Source organism: Sebastes umbrosus, chromosome 20, assembly GCF_015220745.1.
Source record: "Sebastes umbrosus isolate fSebUmb1 chromosome 20, fSebUmb1.pri, whole genome shotgun sequence".
Taxonomy (NCBI): domain Eukaryota; kingdom Metazoa; phylum Chordata; class Actinopteri; order Perciformes; family Sebastidae; genus Sebastes; species Sebastes umbrosus.
The window spans coordinates 19,226,648-19,245,930 of record NC_051288.1 but is presented as its reverse complement, the minus strand read 5'-3'; the positions used below and the strand labels follow the sequence as shown (position 1 = coordinate 19,245,930).

At 41.3% G+C, this 19,283-nt stretch overlaps 2 protein-coding genes and 1 long non-coding RNA gene across 3 annotated transcripts in view; 1 reads left to right on the top strand and 2 right to left on the bottom strand.

The window, feature by feature from the left end:
* LOC119478904 (proteasome activator complex subunit 4B-like) overlaps positions 1–373 on the bottom strand; it is a 46,082-nt gene extending 45,709 nt beyond the window's left edge. Inside the window, exon 1 of the mRNA XM_037753942.1 lies at positions 180–373. Coding sequence (XP_037609870.1) covers positions 180–373 — 194 coding nt within the window. The remainder of the gene's footprint in view (positions 1–179) is intronic.
* A 4,338-nt stretch (positions 374–4,711) lies between these two features.
* Positions 4,712–19,225, top strand: LOC119478909 (thrombospondin-2-like). Its single transcript, XM_037753973.1, has 21 exons — positions 4,712–5,013; positions 5,147–5,212; positions 5,343–5,479; positions 6,661–6,996; positions 7,668–7,761; positions 7,867–8,031; positions 8,309–8,485; positions 8,556–8,729; positions 9,781–9,911; positions 10,774–10,908; positions 11,007–11,225; positions 11,316–11,423; positions 11,539–11,698; positions 13,250–13,368; positions 13,655–13,889; positions 14,342–14,569; positions 14,646–14,776; positions 15,360–15,500; positions 15,661–15,758; positions 17,803–17,942; positions 18,794–19,225. Exons 2-21 carry the CDS (start codon positions 5,149–5,151, stop codon positions 18,799–18,801), a joined length of 3,000 nt encoding a protein of 999 aa, XP_037609901.1. The 5' UTR covers positions 4,712–5,013; positions 5,147–5,148; the 3' UTR covers positions 18,802–19,225.
* On the bottom strand, positions 6,153–12,146 carry LOC119478952. Its single transcript, XR_005204572.1, has 3 exons — positions 12,136–12,146; positions 9,890–9,892; positions 6,153–6,185 (listed from the first exon to the last, which is right to left on the bottom strand). It is a non-coding gene; the product is annotated as an uncharacterized LOC119478952 (long non-coding RNA).
* Positions 19,226–19,283: the final 58 nt, after the last annotated feature.

Genomic DNA, 19,283 nt, shown 5'->3' with positions numbered 1-19,283 from the left:
GAGCACGATATGGGACCTTTAAATGTGACTATAAAGATGATTTATGGGGCTGTATGTTGTCAATCTAATAAACAGCCTCACAGATGACCTTAGAGCCTCCATAAACTGCTGTATAGACCGTTATTATGAATCCTGAGTGTGTAATTATGTGTTTTTAACTAGTTGGCTTCAACACTCACGAGAAGAGTTTCCTGGCCCAGAAGGCGACCCCTGGCCACAGCTCCCTGAGGAGGACCGCTCTGGACAGGTTTGCCTTGATCTCCGCCAGCAGCTCCGTGGCCTCCCGGTCCAACCGGTCCGAGTACGGCAGCAGTCCGTTATACACGATCTCCTTCTGGGAGATGAACCCGGCCATGTCTCCATCCACGGTCATATCCAGCCGCTCACTTCTCTGCTGTTCTTGTGCGTAAAAAGGGTAGAAAGAAAACGCGCTCCTCTTTATCCAGTGAATGTTGTGCGCAGCCGGAGTTAGAGGTTGATAATCCGGTGTGTCCAGGCGGAAGACAGGCGATCACAGGGGAAAGTGTGTCACACTAATTGAGCTGCTGCATAAAGCCCTGAGTCTGACCTGCAATGTCAAGGTGCTGCGTCATTCTCAGTGCACACCTCACAGGTATCCATCCATCCAGGGCTTCGAGTGGACAGTAATCCACTTTTTTTCACATGTTGGCATGTCTATCAACACTCCAGTTCATTTTTTTATTATTTCTTTAAGCATGCTATACTGTGCCTGTCAAGGCTGACCCCCATATGAGAACTATTAGGACTTTAAGAACTTTAAACGTGCACTATCTACCTCTAAACATGCACTATCTACCTTTTAACATGCACTATCTACCTTTAAACATGCACTATCTACATTTAAACATGCACTATCTACCTTTAAACATGCACTATCTACATTTAAACATGCACTATCTACCTTTAAACATGCACTATCTACATTTAAACATGCACTATCTACCTTTAAACATGCACTATCTACATTTAAACATGCACTATCTACCTTTAAACATGCATTATCTACCTTTTAACATGCACTATCTACATTTAAACATGCACTATCTACCTTTAAACATGCACTATCTACATTTAAACATGCACTATCTACCTTTAAACATGCACTATCTACCTTTTAACATGCACTATCTACATTTAAACATGCACTATCTACCTTTAAACATGCACTATCTACCTTTAAACATGCACTATCTACATTTAAACATGCACTATCTACCTTTTAACATGCACTATCTACATTTAAACATGCACTATCTACCTTTTAACATGCACTATCTACATTTAAACATGCACTATCTACATTTAAACATGCACTCTCTACCTTTAAACATGCACTCTCTACCTTTAAACATGCACTATCTACCTTTAAACATGCACTATCTACATTTAAACATGCACTATCTACCTTTAAACATGCACTATCTACCTTTTAACATGCACTATCTACATTTAAACATGCACTATCTACCTTTAAACATGCACTATCTACCTTTAAACATGCACTATCTGCAACCATCTTGGACTCTAACCACTATGAGAACTATTAGGACTTTAAGAAACTCCTATCTCTCTATAATATATTATAGGATGCCTAGAAATCAACAGCAGCCAGCCAGACAGGCAGGTATGCATGCAGAGCTGAGATGTGTGAGCTATTCATTCAGGTTTTAGGAGCAGTGTCCCAGTCAGGATGCTCATATTATACAGAGACATAATCTGAATTCAGTGAATAAAAGGTGAAAGGAAAAGAAAAATTGAAGGTTTTCAATCTTGACATCATTTTGGACTATTATTATTACTATAGATAACTCCCAAAAAAACAAAGACAAAACGTACTATAGTTGAATAGTTATTTTAAGATTTATCACAGCCTTCGTCTGAGCATTTAATTCTGGAAATGTTTGACCTGTAAAATCATGTTCTATAAATCAAAAGAGCAAATTCAGAAAACCTTTAAATAATGTTCACAACTAAAGAGAATGAAAAAAAGAGATGAATCTCCCAGAGAGCCTGTTAGAGTACCGGCAGTTTGTGAGAAGTGCCGGTACGCAACAAAAAGACACAGTATGCCAAGGAGTAGAAGGAGAAGAAGTGCCGGTACTGCGTACTGTACTACTGAGTACAGGCCCACTTTGAGCACTGTATCCTTCTGACCGCACGCAAAGAGAGTGGGGTCGAACAAAATGTCTGGCCCACAGGTTGCTAGAAAGGGTGCATTAACTCTGGTCAGGCTTTGATTTCAGCTCCACTGAGTCTAATAAGAGAAGGCTTTGATATGTGAAAGCTTTCATGTGTGGCCGCCGTGGATGAGGAGAAAGCCTGAAGGCATCATTCTGGACTACAAATCCCAGAGGCGCTTTGTGTGTGTGCTGCAAGCTAATCTGCAGAATAATAGGATGAACTGATAACTGGATTAATGCCCCCTTCTCCTGTTCTACTGACCCACAGTGGCTCTGATTGGGACAAGTAATAAGGGTCTGTCTGTCTGGTGTATTTTGTGAATCAGCATTTATCCTAAAAAGAAAATAGTCTTTGCTTCATCATGCAACTAAGCAAGCAAATGCACTGTTAAGAGTTTCCCAGTAAAATAACAGTAAAGAACTCACAGCAGGGTTGCTTTTATGTTACTGTAAAATTAACATTATTATACTGTCGCTGAAATTTACAGCTTTGTACTGTTAATGAAAAACACAGTTTGAACTGTTTTTTTTAATTAATCTCACAGTATTTTACAGTTAATTTACTGTTTAAAGATACATTATATAGCTGTTTTTCACCTCTCTTTTACATTATCTTACTGATTTGTTTTAATGCACTATTTAGGTTGTATTTTAACATACATTTTAATAAACATTATTTTTTGCCTAGATGAATAGACTTAGCAGGTTACAGACATAGGAATAGTTACACTAAATACAATTAAAGGCACTTGTTAGGAAAAAGGCTATAATAGACTTGTTGACACTTTTCCCAAAATGTCTGTCTATAGCTGGCTACAAGCACAGAATGCAAACCAGAACAACATGTGAGTGAAGAACAATAAAGCTAATTCACTGATTTTACAATCATGTACAATGTACAAGCCTCACATGTGCAGATCAGGTCCCAGAATTAAAAAAACACTGCATGAAACTGTTACTGATGATACTTTAGACGGTTGATCAGCAGTAAAGTGCTGTTTTTTAAGAATGCATTATAGTTCAGTTAAAAAACGGCCTATGAGCGTAATTTAATTATTTTGTATTAACAGTAAAGCACTGTTTTTAGCAATAACAGGTTAATACTGTTGAAATCCTGCTGTAAATTAACAGCAATTGTTTACAGTATACCTGTGTGATTTGTCTGCATGCTACAGAAGCATTAATGCACTGGAATGTACTCATGATATCAACAACAACACCTTTGTCCCTCTCCATTACTGTGCACCCTTCCAAGTAAATCCTTTTACTTTAAGCTCATGTAATTCTCTGACCACTGCATGCTTAAGAGCGGTGCAGCAATTGCAGGATACCGTGTGTTCCTGCCTAGCGGTGAGTGAGGCTGCTGCTCACAGCGGAGGGCTTAGAGCGTAATGCAAAAGCCCTTTGAGATCTCTGGTCTGGTTACTTTCAGAGAAATGGGGCCTGATTGCATAAAGTGTTCTCAGCCAGGTCCGTCTGCAGGCCGTGATAGCCCTGCAACCTTCAGTCAGCTTCACCTTTCTGAGACTTTCTCTCCGTAAACACAGGAGGAAGACTGACAGAGTCTCAGACTTTGAGAGAGATCCCAGAACAGAGTGTGCCTTCCACGCGGCATATCAGCCCAAGAATGTCACGCTGGACTTCCAAGCAATCTCGCCCAAGTCTTTACCTTTTTTATATCCTTCAGATCTTATTACCTTTGCTTCTCAGAGCAGTGACAGCACCTGCTTTTTTTTTTTTTTACCCTTGAACCACTTCCAGGAGGAAACATGGGTGTCTGTTCCCGTTTGTTCTTCATTGTGATGCTTCTAGGTATCTGGATTTAGAGAAGCTGTGCGTTTTTTTTTTAGCATGGGCACAAGCGCGTGCATGTGTGCACACATCTGTGCGATTCATTATTCCACAAGTGGAGTCTACAGATGGAAAATATGATTCAGGATGATGATGCCTCTTTTGACTCAGCAGGGAGACGACCGAACAGAGAGAGGAAAAGTGATGGAGGGAAAAGAGAGAGACAGAGAGAGAGAGAGAGAGAGAAAGGAAAGAGAGATGATGGTCCCAGTGGGAGAAGATGTTTTTGAATTCCATCAGCTTGCTCATCTTTACCTCCAATCATCTGCAGACATCAAGGAAAATCAGTCCCAAGAACAAACACACACACACACACACACACACATCAAGCTTTTCATTTCCACCAGGGATTTAGAGTGATGCCAGTTTTCTCGCTACTAAAATATTGGAAAAACTCGGGCAGCCAATAAGTGTGTGTGTGTGTGTGTGTGTGTGTGTGTGTGTGTATCAATGTGTGAGTGTGTGTTTTTGTGTGTGTCTCAGTTTGGAGAGTGAAGAGTGTAAATGATGTGTCTGGGAAACCTGCATCGAGACGTCAACACACACACACACGAGTTCCTTCCATCCAGCTGGGGTTCTCGCTGGGAGATATGCAGCCCAGTTCATCGCCAGACAGACGGGTAATATATGGCTCATGCTCTTGCCTCACACACACACACACACACACACACACACACACACACATAGAGACACACTGTCAAACAAATACATAACCACATTAGAACTTTCTACAGAACTAACCGAGCTGTCTGCATGTTCCTCACTCTCAACAACCTCTTCCCTCACAGAGGAAGCTGTGCTGATAAGCCTCAGTTCACTGAAGAAGGAAACAAGGAGACAAGGACATAAGGAAGAGGAAAAGGAGACAGACATTCCATCACAGCCCCTGTGGAGCTGCAGTAGGGGACGAGCCTACCAGCCGTTTATTTCTAATCGTGGAGAAAAGCTGAACAGCGAGCAGGTATGCAAGGTTAATTCCCTCTTTATCTTCCTCTTCTTCTTCTTCTTCTTCTTCTTATATCTCCTTGGCAGTGGTGTAGCAGTATAGGTGCTGTATTTCATGGTGACTGCATATGTGATTTATGTGTGAACAGGAATGAGTCCGCTGAGAGGTTCCTCCTGCCTTTTGATATTCCTCTATGCAGCAGCTGTGTGCGCAGGTACCACACATGTGAATTTGCTCACACACACACACACATAGCATTCAAATATGTGTACAAATACATTTTTTTCATTGATTCTAGTATAAAATCTAGCACAGACCACACACACCTGTGCCTCCTTATACAGGTGTGGGCGGTGCAAAGGTGGACAATGTGTCGTCAGAAGTCTGTCGTCATCCATGCGAGGACCTGCTGGGCTTGCTCACTGAGATCCAAGGCCTGCGTATTGTGACCAGCAGCCTGCTTGAAGACCTGGAGAGAGTAGTAAGACACACAAATACATACATGTATCATCTGCATGTTGGCGTTTTGTTTGTCGCGTTTACCTCTCTGGTGCTTACGTTTTATTTTGATGTGGCATGAGCGAGAAAGCATGGATTTTAGATGCAAAAGAAAATGTTTTCTTTCCTTTAAAAATAATTTTAAACACATGAAAATGCACAGTTAAAGGTGTTACGTGTAACATTTCAATATCAGTAAAACTTTGTAAACTAATTCTTACTTATTTTTGTGATTAGAATAAACAAATGGAGACAATTACGGAAAACTCTGTCGAAGTCTACCATCCTCTACAATGTGCTTTACATTGTGACATTGACAACATTTGACAGAGTTGAGTTTTATGGGAATTTTGTGTGACAAAACCAACAGAGAGAGTAGCTTTTCTTCCAGAGCAAATGGAACAAGCAGCAACATCTTTTTTTCTGGCAGGAAGCGCTGTGGTTTGTGGTAAATGTCCTGGTGATTTTGGGAGGAAAAAACACGCAGGAAGAATACCATCAGTGTTAAGATGTTGGCTACTCAGCTGCCGTTCCACCACAATTCAACAGGTCTCTGTGTATTAATACAGCGCAAATATTGATACAGTAGATAAACTAGAGACCATCTTGCGATGGGTTCACACCAGTTAACAATTAAATACATTTATATCTCTGTATTGTTTTACAAAGTCAGGAAAGCTATGTTTAAGCTGATGAAACATAGCTTTTGCCTTAAACATGAAATAATGATCCCAGTCACTTCCACACAGTGAGGCATACAGCTTGTTAATTGAACACTGGTATCGTATTGGTACTCTGTATCAGCCGATACCCAAAATCCAGGAATCGATATCCGTATCGGAACTGAAAAAGTCGGATCGGTGCATCCCTACTTCAAACTCAACCTTCATTTTGATCTCAACTGCACACCTGTACATTTTCATGACTGCATCTTGCACGGTTGCGACGCTATCGCGTTGACAAAATCATATAATCACCTGGCAAAGTACTCAAAACCTCCTCTGTGGTAGCTCCCGCTATAGTAAGGGTCTCCAGGACCACATTTTGACATGATGACACACACACACAGACTCAAGAGGGGGAAAACAATACCAGGTGGCTGGTAAAAATATAGTTCTGATAATGATTGTAGTGTTTTAAAAATGTATGTATTTGTATTCTCAGTCAAAAGAAAATGAATGGATGCGGGTATGTTTGGCTGATCTGAGCAACCGCAGGAGCGACAGGAGCAACAGCAGCAGCGACAGCAGCAACAGGAGCAACAGCAGCAGCAACAGCAGCAACAGGAGCAACAGCAGCAGTAACAGCAATAGCAACAGCAATAGCAACAGCAATAGCAACGGCAACAGTAGCAACAACCACAGGAGCAGCAGCAATGGCCGTGGTGGCGGCGATGATTTCAATGATCTTGACAGAGAGGTCTGGTGTATGCAGGATGGACGAGTGTACGAGCACGGGGAGGATTGGGACACTGACAGCTGCACCGCCTGTGCTTGCAAGGTCAGTGTTGAACAAGTGTTCCAATCTAAAATATTAGCAGAGTGCCATGCAGACTGAATAAACAGACTGAAACATGACCTTCGTCATCTACTGTAGGTTAGATGGTAAAACTTTTACACTGCAATCCCTTTGCTAATTTTATTTTGTTTGTAGCCCAGAGCAGCTTTTAAAGTCAAGTCAAGTCCTCATTGTGACCTGAACTCGACTGCTGCAAGACTTGAGACTTGACTCTAAAGATTGACTAAAAACTTGACTTGACTTGGGATTTGAAAGCCAAAGTTATGACTTCCTGGAACAAGAAAGTCAATGAATCCTACGGCTTTAATATAGATCTAACTCTTGGCAAGAATAAGCATATTTTCCAAAAGTACTTTAAAATCTACTTAGCAGTTGGGGAGATACTTACCGTAAGTTTTGCTTGTGTCAAATGTGGTTTCATTTCTTTTCAGAGCTGCTTTTGTTAGTCATGTATATTTCTGAGTCTGTTTCTTTTCATAAAATATCATTAGTTTTGTCAAGGATGGATTAAGGGAGTAGCCAAACTTATTATGAGTCATGACGGCATACCTCTCCTCTGCAAGGACTGGCATTTAGCCGGCTCAAACTAACGTGGTTTGACTAATAATATTGTTAATAACGCAGAGTGTATGTATTTTCTTCGCCTTGCGTAGGATGGAAAGGTGGTGTGTCATCAGATATCTTGCCCTCCTGTATCCTGCATCTATCCATCCTTTATCGATGGAGAGTGCTGTCCTGTCTGCCTCAGTGAGTTTGGTTCATCTGCAACTATGATTTAGGGTTGAAAATGTGTGTTGAGATCCACATAATTTGATACCAACAGTGCATGTGTGTGTGTGTATGTACATAAAGATAATGAAAACGGCTGGTCCCCGTGGTCTGAGTGGACCCACTGTTCGGTCACCTGTGGACGTGGAGGGCAGCAGAGGGGCCGATCCTGCAACGGCATCAAGCCGTCCTGCGCCGGCCCGTCAGTCCAGACCCGCAGCTGCATGCTGATGAAGTGTGACCGCAAGGGTAGGACATCACTCTGCATGTCTGATCTGTCTTAATTTGTTTTTTTGTGATTGATTGGCTGGTCCAAAGGAACAAATTGAATATTCCACCAAAGAGAGAAAAAAAAAGTATGGAACTTGAGATAAATGCATTTCAGAGATTGGAATCATAATTGGAAACATGTTGTTGTATACACAGCGTGGAGCTGTGGTGGTGGTCTGTGTTGAATTCTACTTTTCCAGGCTGCTGCGCAAGAAAAAAAGTTTATACTATCGTTATGTGCTTGTTTCATGTCTAGCTCGTCCTGATGGGAACTGGGGCCTTTGGTCTCCTTGGTCTGCGTGCACAACCACATGTGGAGATGGCAGCATCACACGGGTTCGTCTCTGCAACAACCCTCCGCCACAGAAGGGGGGCAGAGGGTGCACGGGCAACGACAGGGACACGCAACCTTGCAACAATACACTCTGCCCCAGTGAGTATACAAACTCACAGACTGACTGCACTGTAGCTGGCTCACAGTTAAATGATGTGTTTGTGTGTAGTTCCTGGAGGCTGGACGAGTTGGAATGAGTGGTCCCTGTGCTCAGAGTCGTGCGGTGGAGGTCTTACGAGTCGCCAGCGGGAGTGTTTGAACCCAGCCCCTCAGCACGGCGGGAAGCCTTGTGCTGGAGACACTGTGGACTATGAAGCGTGTAACAAACAACCGTGTCCTATAGGTAAACTTTAAACGATAAAAGATAATATCCCACAGCGTTTATTCTGCCTTTATTCAATTATTGTGGCGGAACAGACAGAATTATTCAAATATGAATGGCCTTAAAGAGATAGTTTGGGTGTTTTGAAGTGAGCTTGTATGAGGTACTTATTCATAATCAGTGTATTACTTACAGTAGTTGATGGTCGGCACATCCCCAGTTTAGAGAGGCAGACAGGAATTACCGCGCAGAACCAAAGCAACCTACTGCTGTGGACAGGGCCGGCAGCAAAACGTATTTTAGACACTTAAAAGAAAGGCCTACCTAAAAAAAATCAATATCAGTTTAAGTGTACGCTATATTTAGAATATTTTCAACGCTTTAACTTGCCGTCAGACAGCTATACAGTTTTGTTTTCGACGGAGAACTGAAGCGGTTATCTATGCTCTCGCCATAACAACCAGACTCCATTGAAAATAACTGTAATTTTACCTTGCAGAACACAGGAGTTGCTGGTTTACTGCTGCCTTGATTTGTTAGTTTGTTTGTGCTATTGTGTGACTTTGGTTAGTTCAGATTCACCAAAGTCACGCAACGGTACAAACAAACTAACTGCTCGAGGCAGCGGTAAACTAGCAACCCCGTGTTCTTCGAGGCAAAATTGCAGATTTTTACACTGGAGTCTGGTTCCTTTGGCGAGAAAGGGCTGTCTAATGGCAAGGTAAAGCTATGAAAATATTCTAAACCAAGCGTACACTTAAACAGATATTGATTTTTTTAGGTGAGCCTTTCTTTTAGGTGGCTAAAATACGTTTTTTTCTGCTGCCCCGTCCACAGCTGTACATTACTTTGCTTCCATGCGGTAACTCCTGTCTGCTTCTGCCGACTGCGATCTACTGTAGGTAATACACTGATTATGGATAAGTACCTCATACAACACCACTTCAAAACACCTGAACCATCCCTTTAAGAATAATTTATTTGCCATTGACTCTTGATCTTGGACTATTTGAGTTGTAACTCTGTGTAAAAGACTCATTGCCTTTATGTGCACATTTCTATGTGTTTTCAGATACATGTTTGCTTTCAAATCCATGTTTTCCTGGGGTGGAGTGCACATCACATAGCGACGGATCGTGGGAGTGTGGACGCTGTCCGTTGGGTTTAAATGGTAATGGCACTCACTGTGAAGATGAGAATGAGGTAATAACCACACATCAGTGCTCAAGCTAATTTAAACTCTTAACGTCTTTGACCTAATTCAACAACGTCTAGGATATGTGCTGTGACGGGCTGTACAAGTTTTTTTTAATTCTTTTTATTTAATACAGACAAAGTACACATAAAAAAACATGGGAATATGATGACATGACAATATAACTTCACAAAAAAAAATTAAAATAAATAACAGGAGACAAACATTTAGTTTAAAAATGAGTGGGATGCCTTCAGTAATTCAAATAATTAGGTTGACAGTACCAATACATTTAGAAAATGAAATATTCATCTTGAGCGTATTTAATATTTTATATTTGCTCTTCACCGGAGCAAATGTTTTTCCATTTCATGTTGTGTTGTGCTACATTTTGGTGGTTTGTAGCAATTATTTTTTTCCAAATTAAACTGGCTTCGCAATGTATTTTTTTAGGAAACTTGGATTCAGATTAGTACTCAATTGAGCTGTGAATATAAATATTTTACCAAACAGAATAATTGTATTTATTATCTGAGGAAAATGTTCATTCAGAATCCCCAAAATAATATTTAAAGGTGTTGCAACATGTGAACAATAGAAAAACAAATGTAGCTGGTCTTCCTCTTCCTCATTACACAATCGACATAATGAGGATTGTTCAATGTTAAATATGTGAAGTTGTTTTTTAGTAACGGTGAAACAGTTGTAACCTGCAACTGAAGGCACCGTGATCACCTAATCGGACATATCGACCCTCTAGAAAGACGTAAATGTTGTGCAGTCTGATCCTGTACACATCACCTGTCAAACCTTTGTATTTACTGTTCGTGTTTGATATGCTGAACGTGGTTAATCCCTCTATCCCTGCAGTGTGAAGTGGAGAGTGTGTGTGTCACAGAGTGTGTAAACACAGACCCGGGCTTCTACTGCCTGCCCTGTCCTCCTCGCTATAAAGGCACCCAGCCGTATGGCCTCGGATTGCAGGAAGCCCTGAACACCAGGCAGGCACGTGTTTTCCTCTTTGAGTAAACAGTCTTTGGCATGAACTACTTTCCTCCTTCAATCTTTAAATCACTTTTCTCAAATGTTTGCTTTTGCTGTAGGTGTGTGAGCCATACAATCCCTGCAAAGACAACACACACACCTGCCACAAGTATGCTGAGTGTATCTACCTGGGCCTCGCGTCTGAGGTTTTGTTCAAGTGTGTGTGCGCAGTCGGATTCGCCGGCGACGGCTCCCTGTGTGGTGAAGACTCTGATCTGGATGGCTGGCCCAACTACAGATTAACCTGCAAGCAGAATGCAACCTATCACTGTGAACGGGTAAAAGAATAAAAAAATATGTTGTCTTGATTGTCTGGCTGTGTTCTGATTGGATGGGATTTCACTAAACTGAACTGTGATTGGCTGCAGGATAATTGCCCCATGCTACCAAACTCTGGACAGGAAGACCTGGACATGGACGGACGTGGAGACGCCTGCGATCCTGATGACGACAACGATGACATCATAGATGAGAGGGTGAGACTTTGGCTCAGACGTGGAGAAACGTTGAGGAGAGCATGACTGAAAACAGGTCAATATTCACATCCCCTGTGTGTGTATGTATGAACTAATGTGTGTGTTTGGCGTATAGGACAACTGCCCGCTGGTGTACAACCCTCGGCAGTTTGACTCTGACAGAGATGGGGTCGGAGACCGCTGTGACAACTGTCCGTTTGACAGCAACCCGCTGCAGACAGACACTGATGACAATGGAGAGGGAGACGACTGCAGCATTGACATTGATGGAGATGGTAGGAGCTTCTCACTACACCAGGCCTGGAACATGCCGTTACATATCCAATTATTTCAGTTTTATAAGAGAACTCCATAATTATGCAACGACAGGTCGACTTATATTTTCACTTTTACATTTCCATGGGGTCCCATGAGCGAAAATGTTTTAAATATCCATCTAGATGAAACAGATTAAACTTCACAAATTAAAAAAATGCATTTGAACCAGTGGGCTACTTCCGGGAGTAAGAAGTTAAGCCAATGCGGAAGTGCCTTTAACTTGCATTATTTCTAATATCCAGCAGGGGGCGACTCCTCTGGTTGCAAAAAGAAGTCTGATTGTATAGAAGTCTATGAGAAAATGAGCCTACTTCTCTCTTGATTTATTACCTCAGTAAACATTGTAAACATGAGTTTATGGTCTCAATCGCTAGTTTCAAGTCTTCTTCAATACAGCATGATGTTCATTTAGTAAATTATGGTCCCATTTAGAGTCAAATAGACCATAAAGAAGGGTATGATTTAGGGCGTGGCTACCTTGTGATTGACAGGTCGCTACCACGGCGTTGTCCGGTCTGGGAGTTGTCTGTGTTTTCTTCTTACAACTTTAACCCTTTCATAGTACGTTTTAAGTTCATGAAAGTTCATTGTAACATTTTGGTCGCCTAAAAATGTCTTATTCAGCGTTCAGTTGTACTAAGCTCCACCCTCTCGTGTCACTTCTGGTTGCAAATAACCAAAATGCTGAACTCGACGCTTCAAAACGGCAGTATAAACCACCATATCACCATGTCACCATATCAATTTGTCTTTATGTAACATTTATAGTTGCATTACACCTTTGAGCCACATGAGGGAGCCTGAATGTTCGACTTGTTCTGGTTCGAATTGTTGCCTCCTAATAACATTGAATCTAATATAAAAGGCTAGCGTACATTATGTTTGTTTTACTGATGAGCGGGAAACAACAGGAGCTGGTCACCTCTGCCTAAATGCATTTATTTGGTCTCATTTATAAAGTATTTAACATGTGTATATGTTGACAATAACACATTCATAAAACAAAGTTGTGATTTATCAAATGTTTATCCCTTCAAAAAGGCTGGTTTACCTATTCAAGATAATGTGAGGTGATGTGGAAATGGCAGTAAAAATGGTCAGGAACATTAATTTTGCTCTTCTCACGATTTATGGAAAACGCCTGTTGTGAATTGAGTCGTGATCGTTTGTCATTTTTTAAAAAATGGATCCCCAGAAAAAGAGTTTGGAAACACTAGTCTAGAGGACAGAATTACTTTGATTTTTTTTTTCTGTAAAAAGGGAAATAAATTCTGTGGTAATGAGCACTGCAGACTGGGACCAGGATCAATACACTAACTCAAAAAGTGGATTTAGTGTTAAGTTACTCTTTAAATATGGATCGAAATTACAGTTACCCAAACATAGTCCTGATTTATAGAGGTGGTGGCTGTGTCTTTTCTTTTTATGCGTAATAAAAGTGTAAAATCAATGCAATTTATCTGCTGTGCCTATGTGTGTGTGTGTGTGTGTGTGTGTCTCTTCTCCAGAGGTTCTGAATGACCGTGACAACTGTCCTTCAGTCTACAACACTGACCAGAGGGACACAGACCTGGATGGTGTTGGAGACCAGTGTGACAACTGTCCCCTTCTACACAACCCACTGCAGGTTACTGAAAAACACAAAATGCAAACAGTCCCTTTAAAAGCACACATACATCTACTGAAAAATTATATTTTGCATATTGATGGTGGTGGTGTTGCCTCACAGAACATCTGGTATGAGGTGCATATTTTACCACGGGGATCCAACAAAGACGTCCTAGCAATTTATTAGTGGCATTGATGATCAATCAGGTGGATGGATGATGATGGATTTTTGGTGTGCTGGTGGAGGTTAAGCATGGAGACTTGTGATTTAAACATATTTAAACATATCTTGTGTGTGTTTGCAGTTCGACTCTGACAGTGACCTGGTGGGGGACATGTGCGACGACAACGAGGACATCGACGAGGACGGCCTCCAAAACTCTCTAGACAACTGTCCCTACATTGCCAATAGCAACCAGGCCGACCACGACAACGACGGGAAGGGAGACGTCTGTGACCATGACGACGACAACGACGGTATCCCAGACGACCGGGACAACTGCAGACTAGTACCCAACAGGGACCAGCTGGATTCTGATGGTCGGTGTTGCTACGCTTTTTCAAAATTTTCTGTCGCACTAAGTGTTCACAAAACAAACAAAAACAGGTGTCAGCTAGAACAACTCCAACATTATCTACTGAAACTAAGTAGATCACGATAATACAGATGTGAAATGTGGCATATGCTGATTGATTTTACTGTCAAATGTGGAAGATATTTTGTACGATTTATGATTAATGGATTTTGCAGTCAGGCAGTAAAATCCGTCAAGTATGTTTGCAGTGATCTAGGTCATGTTAATGTTGGACAACATAAACTGTTTATGACTCTCAGTCGTCTGATTCGTCATAAATAAAATATTCGTTAATCTATCCACCATCATACAGGACTTTCTCACTTCATTTGTCCTTTTTTTTTCGTCCTTCTTGGCAAAAATGACTCCGTGAAATCACATTGTTGCATTCTCTCTCCTCATTCGTCCCTGTTACAGGTGACGGGAGTGGAGACGCATGCTTTGATGACTTTGACAATGACAGTATTCCAGATGCGCTGGATCCATGTCCGCTGAACCAGGATATCGGGTCTACAGATTTCAGGAAGTTTCAGGTTGTTTTGTTGGACCCTAAAGGCACCACGCAGTCCGACCCGCTCTGGGTGATCCGCAGCCAAGGCACCGAGCTGCTGCAGACGGCCAACTCAGACCCTGGCATCGCTTTAGGTGAGATTAACTATATAAAAAAAACAACCCATAAAAAGTATAATATATTAATAATAATATCCCTTTGTTTAAACAGGATATGACAAGTTCAGCGCGGTGGACTTCAGTGTAACATTTTATGTGAATACCAACCGAGATGACGACTACGCCGGCATCGTGTTCGCATACCAGTCCAGTCGACGCTTCTATGTCGTCATGTGGAAACAGGTGAGGTCTGAATGCAGACTTTAATATTGATGATAACGCCCACTGGCTTCAGTATTGATTGTAGCAATTTAACGTAAATTGCCCTTTAAAACTTTTAATTTTGATTTTTAATGTCGTGACAATTTATATTACAGTTCTCGCTAACAAAAAAGAGCATAAAATTAAAAGACCTGACTTTTCAAACTCACCTTTTTGTGTGCGGTGATGGTCCTCAGCCATGTCCAGTACAAACTTCAACTTAAAGGTAACTTCGGTATTTTTCAACCTGGACTCTATTTTACTACTTTTTTGCGTCCAAAAAACAATATTGGTCCAGTATTGAGGGAGAACGCTGGAACCGACAAGCTGCGGGGGAAAGTGAGCAGCGTCAATGTAACGTTACGTTCACTAAGCACCATATTGCAGCCTGTGAGCCGCTGCCTTCTACAGCGAACTCCCTCAATACGGGACTAATTTCAGAAATTGTTGTCCCTTAGTTAGACACAAACAATATGGGAAAATAGAGTCCAGGTTAAAAAAATACCAAAGTTACACTTAAACCTTCACTCACTTTTATCCTCCTTCTCTCTTTCCATGAGATCAGGTGTCTCAGGCCTACTGGGAGAAAAAGCCGTCCAAAGCTTTTGGCAACGCGGGAGTCTCAATCAAACTGGTCAACTCCACCACGGGACCAGGGGAGTATCTACGCAATGCCCTGTGGCACTCCGGAAACACCAGACACCAGGCATGAATCAGTGACTTTATATGTCTTTGCCTCTTTATATTCTGCTTGTCATAAATCACACTAAATTTACACCTTCACTAAAACAACCTTGAACACGGGCACCTTCTCCGCACTGACGTCTTTATATCTATGTGTGTGTGTGTGTGTGTGTGTGTTTTAGGTCAGAACATTGTGGCATGACCCCAATAAAATTGGCTGGAAAGACTTCACAGCCTACCGCATGCACCTTATCCACAGACCCAAGACTGGGTTCATCAGGTACAAAGACATCATCATATACAGTGTCATTTTTTATTTCTGGATGATCCAACAGTGGTTAGATTTATTCAAGCAAGATTCTTGGATGAGAACATCCCCCGAATATTCAGCATTTGTGAGGAAATTACTTTTTTCCCCTTGTGTTTTTGGAAAACTTTGCTCTGTTATATACAGTAGTCATCTATTTCGACAAACAGGACTACTGAAATACGAACCTGTAGATGTGTTGAGTTAAAGCCTTCGTCGCTTGGCCGCATTTCCTCTTTAGAACCTGGATTTATGTTTTCTCGTTGAGCTGTTTTAAACCACAGCTGGATTACGATCATGGAAATCACCCAACTTTTAAATATTTATGGACTTCCTTAGAGGAACAACAAGTGAAAATACCACCACATTAGCAGTGACCTTTGATATGATTGGCTTGGCTCATAAAGGACCATACCAGTGTTTTAGCCCATTTATTACATATCACATTTCCCTGTATTGTTTTAAGATTTGTGGACATCATGTCTGTGTTTATTTTTGTGAAAGTAACATTAGTGATTTGTTCAAATTCAATGCAGGCTTTTCAAATCAGTCTGCTTTTACAACTGCTAACGTGAAGCGGTATTACTTCAGTAGAAACAGACATGATTATCACTGATCACCAATTTAATGGAATTTCCTGTAAGTGTCTAAACACTAAAGCATACCTAAAAAACCACTAGCAACTCTGTGAAGTGAATGTGATTTGTATTAAACGGGATAAATTCAGTGGGCTACCTCTGTGTCTGAAAAGTGAAGCCAATGCTGAAGTGCCTTAAACTTGCATTCTTTCTAACAGCCAGCAGGGGGCGACTCCTCTGGTTGCAAAAAGAAGTCTGATTGTATAGAAGTCTATGAGAAAATGACCCTACTTCTCACTTGATTTATTACCTCAGTAAACATTGTAAACATGAGTTTATGGTCTCAATCGCTAGTTTCAAGTCTTCTTCAACACAGCATGATGTTCATTTAGTAAATTATGGTCCCAAAGTTACTATCTATATATCTGTTTATCTATCTACCCTCTCTTGTCACTTCTGGTTGCAAAAAAACAAGATGACGATGCCAAAAACAAAGATGGCAACAGCCAAAATGCCGAATTCGAGGCTTCAAAACTGCAGTCCACAAACCAATGGGTGACATCACGGTGACTTCGTTCAACTTCTACACTGGCGTGGTCCTTTAAATCACACATTTGGGGCTCAGTCAGTGCCAGCTCAGTTCACGTCGGTTTTGGTGGAGCAGCAATCTGCTGAATAACTTCTTTAATTTATGAAAATCACATTCGGTGCCACCTTTTGAAGAAAGAAAAAATCACCCACAAATGTGCTTACGCTTGATGATATCATCAATCTCCAAGAGTTATTTTATGATAACAGCGTAATTCACTTTCTTTGTTGTACCCGGTTCTCCTCAGCCTGCCACATCTACTTATACTTAGTTGTACTTCACACTAATGGGCTTTAAAAATAAAAACAGACAATGAGTTCTCTGTGCTTTGTGCTGTTTATGTGCAGATGGAGAGAACGACGTCAGTGCTATAGCGAGGATTTGAGGAGAAAGAGAACAAATTTGTGATGTGCCAAACAAAAGTTGTTCAAATGATAAAAATACTCTTACAAAAGGCTATATTAGAAGATGAAAGTGATGGCTGTGTTGCATTCTGGGTACTGAGTGATTGTAGGAGGACTGTACGCATATTGAATGTGAGACTGAAAAGAGGCTCCTGCTCTTTGATTGTGAAGGACATTCACCAATTCATATTTTGCATCGTTGCTATGTAGCTCTGTTTTAAATTTAGCTCCGTTTGACGTCATGTCCTCAGTTTTGTTCAGGAATAAATAGTAAAATATGTAGCAGGGAGGAAAATATATGAAGGAATAACAATGTACTAAAACAACTTTACTTTGGAATTGAGTTTCTGTCAGGTGCCCACAGTTATAGGTGGTGTGCATCTACAGGTATGTTAAAACACGTGATAATTGCTGTGTATGGTGACGTTAGCTTTCTTGTGTTGCAGGGTGATGGTGTACGAGGGCAGGGAGATTTTATCCGACTCGGGGGCGGTGTACGACCACACCCTGGCGGGGGGCAGACTGGGACTGTTTGTCTTCTCTCAGGAACACGTCCTCTTCTCAGACCTCAGATACGAGTGCAGAGGTAAGATATCCTGTCAAAACATCCGTCCTGACTGCTGATCAACGGTGGAAGAAGTACTCGGATCCCTTACTTAAAGGAACAGTGTGTAGGATCTGGCGGTATCTAGCAGTGAGGTTGCAGATTACAACTTCTCCTGTGTGCCAAGCTTGTAGGAGAGCTACGGTGGCCGGTACGAAAACTCGTATGGCCCTCTCTAGAGCCAGTGGTTTTAGTGCTTAGAGTGTGTGTGTGTACATGGGAAGTGAGTGGTGAAGCAAGAGAGAGAGAGCAGCGGCGTCCGAAGCGAGTAACGTTATCGACTCTGGCCAAAGCAGGAATAGTGTCTGTGTCTGAAATCACTCACTACTCACTGTATAGTGAGCTATATAGTGAGTTTTGTATTGCTGTCCGGATGTATAGTGAGAATTATTATACTCTATATAGTGGACTCAAAGTATCCCACAATGCATTGTGAAAAATAGTGGACAACTATGGTCACTAAACAGGCACTATATACAATAGACATATAAACATAGACGCTGGATTGACTCCTGGATCGTATGTCAACGTGGGCACCATATTGGACCGGGCAAGACTAGCCTGTAAACAAATACAAGTGAACGGAGGAGCTGATAAAAAGCACTATAACGCAATCTGCAACCTCACCGCTAGATGCCACCACATCCAACACACTAGACCTTTATTGTAGTCGAGTAAAAAGTACAATATTCCCCTCTGAATTGTAGTGGAATAGAAGTATAAAGTAGCATAAAATGGAAATAATCAAGTACAATACTTGAGTAAATGTGCTTAGTTACTTTCCACCACTGTTACTGATCACTGTGTCCTGTTTGTCTTTATTTCCTCCTCAGATAACTGAATTATTTTGGTGGGATATTCAGGAAACTCTTCAACAACCCAGAGATCCACAGTCATTTCAGAAAAGCTTAACACAACTGAGAGAGAGAGAGAGCGAGAGAGAGAGAGCACCAGGTCACTAATTGATAGTCTTGACTGAACAAAGGCCTGCTTTATCCGGCCAAGACTATCAATTAGTGACCATCGTCTATTTATCAGCTTTTTATGCGACGGTATTGGTCTCATTCGCTGTATAATACTGCAAGACTCAGACAGCATCTCCAATGATTGTAACTTCTTGCTGCTTTTTGCTAATGGTTGTAAATAATTATTTATTGCCAGATATGAATGGGAGAAATTTGTGGATAAATTGGTAATGGAGTAAGTAGAGAAGCACTGTGCAAATGTCTGGTGGCAACTTATCAATAAAACACTTTTTTTTTCAATTGTTTTTTTTCTTTTCTAGTTTCATTACACAGAATATTGTGTAAATATGGTCTCCAG

Bases quoted from the DNA above. Each gene is read 5' to 3' on its own strand.
- LOC119478909 (XM_037753973.1), top strand. From the start codon at position 5,149: ATGAGTCCGCTGAGAGGTTCCTCCTGCCTTTTGATATTCCTCTATGCA. The intron at 10,909-11,006 runs GCACGTGTTTTC...CTTTTGCTGTAG, and splicing joins AAGCCCTGAACACCAGGCAG to GTGTGTGAGCCATACAATCC. The intron at 11,226-11,315 runs GTAAAAGAATAA...GATTGGCTGCAG, and splicing joins CAACCTATCACTGTGAACGG to GATAATTGCCCCATGCTACC.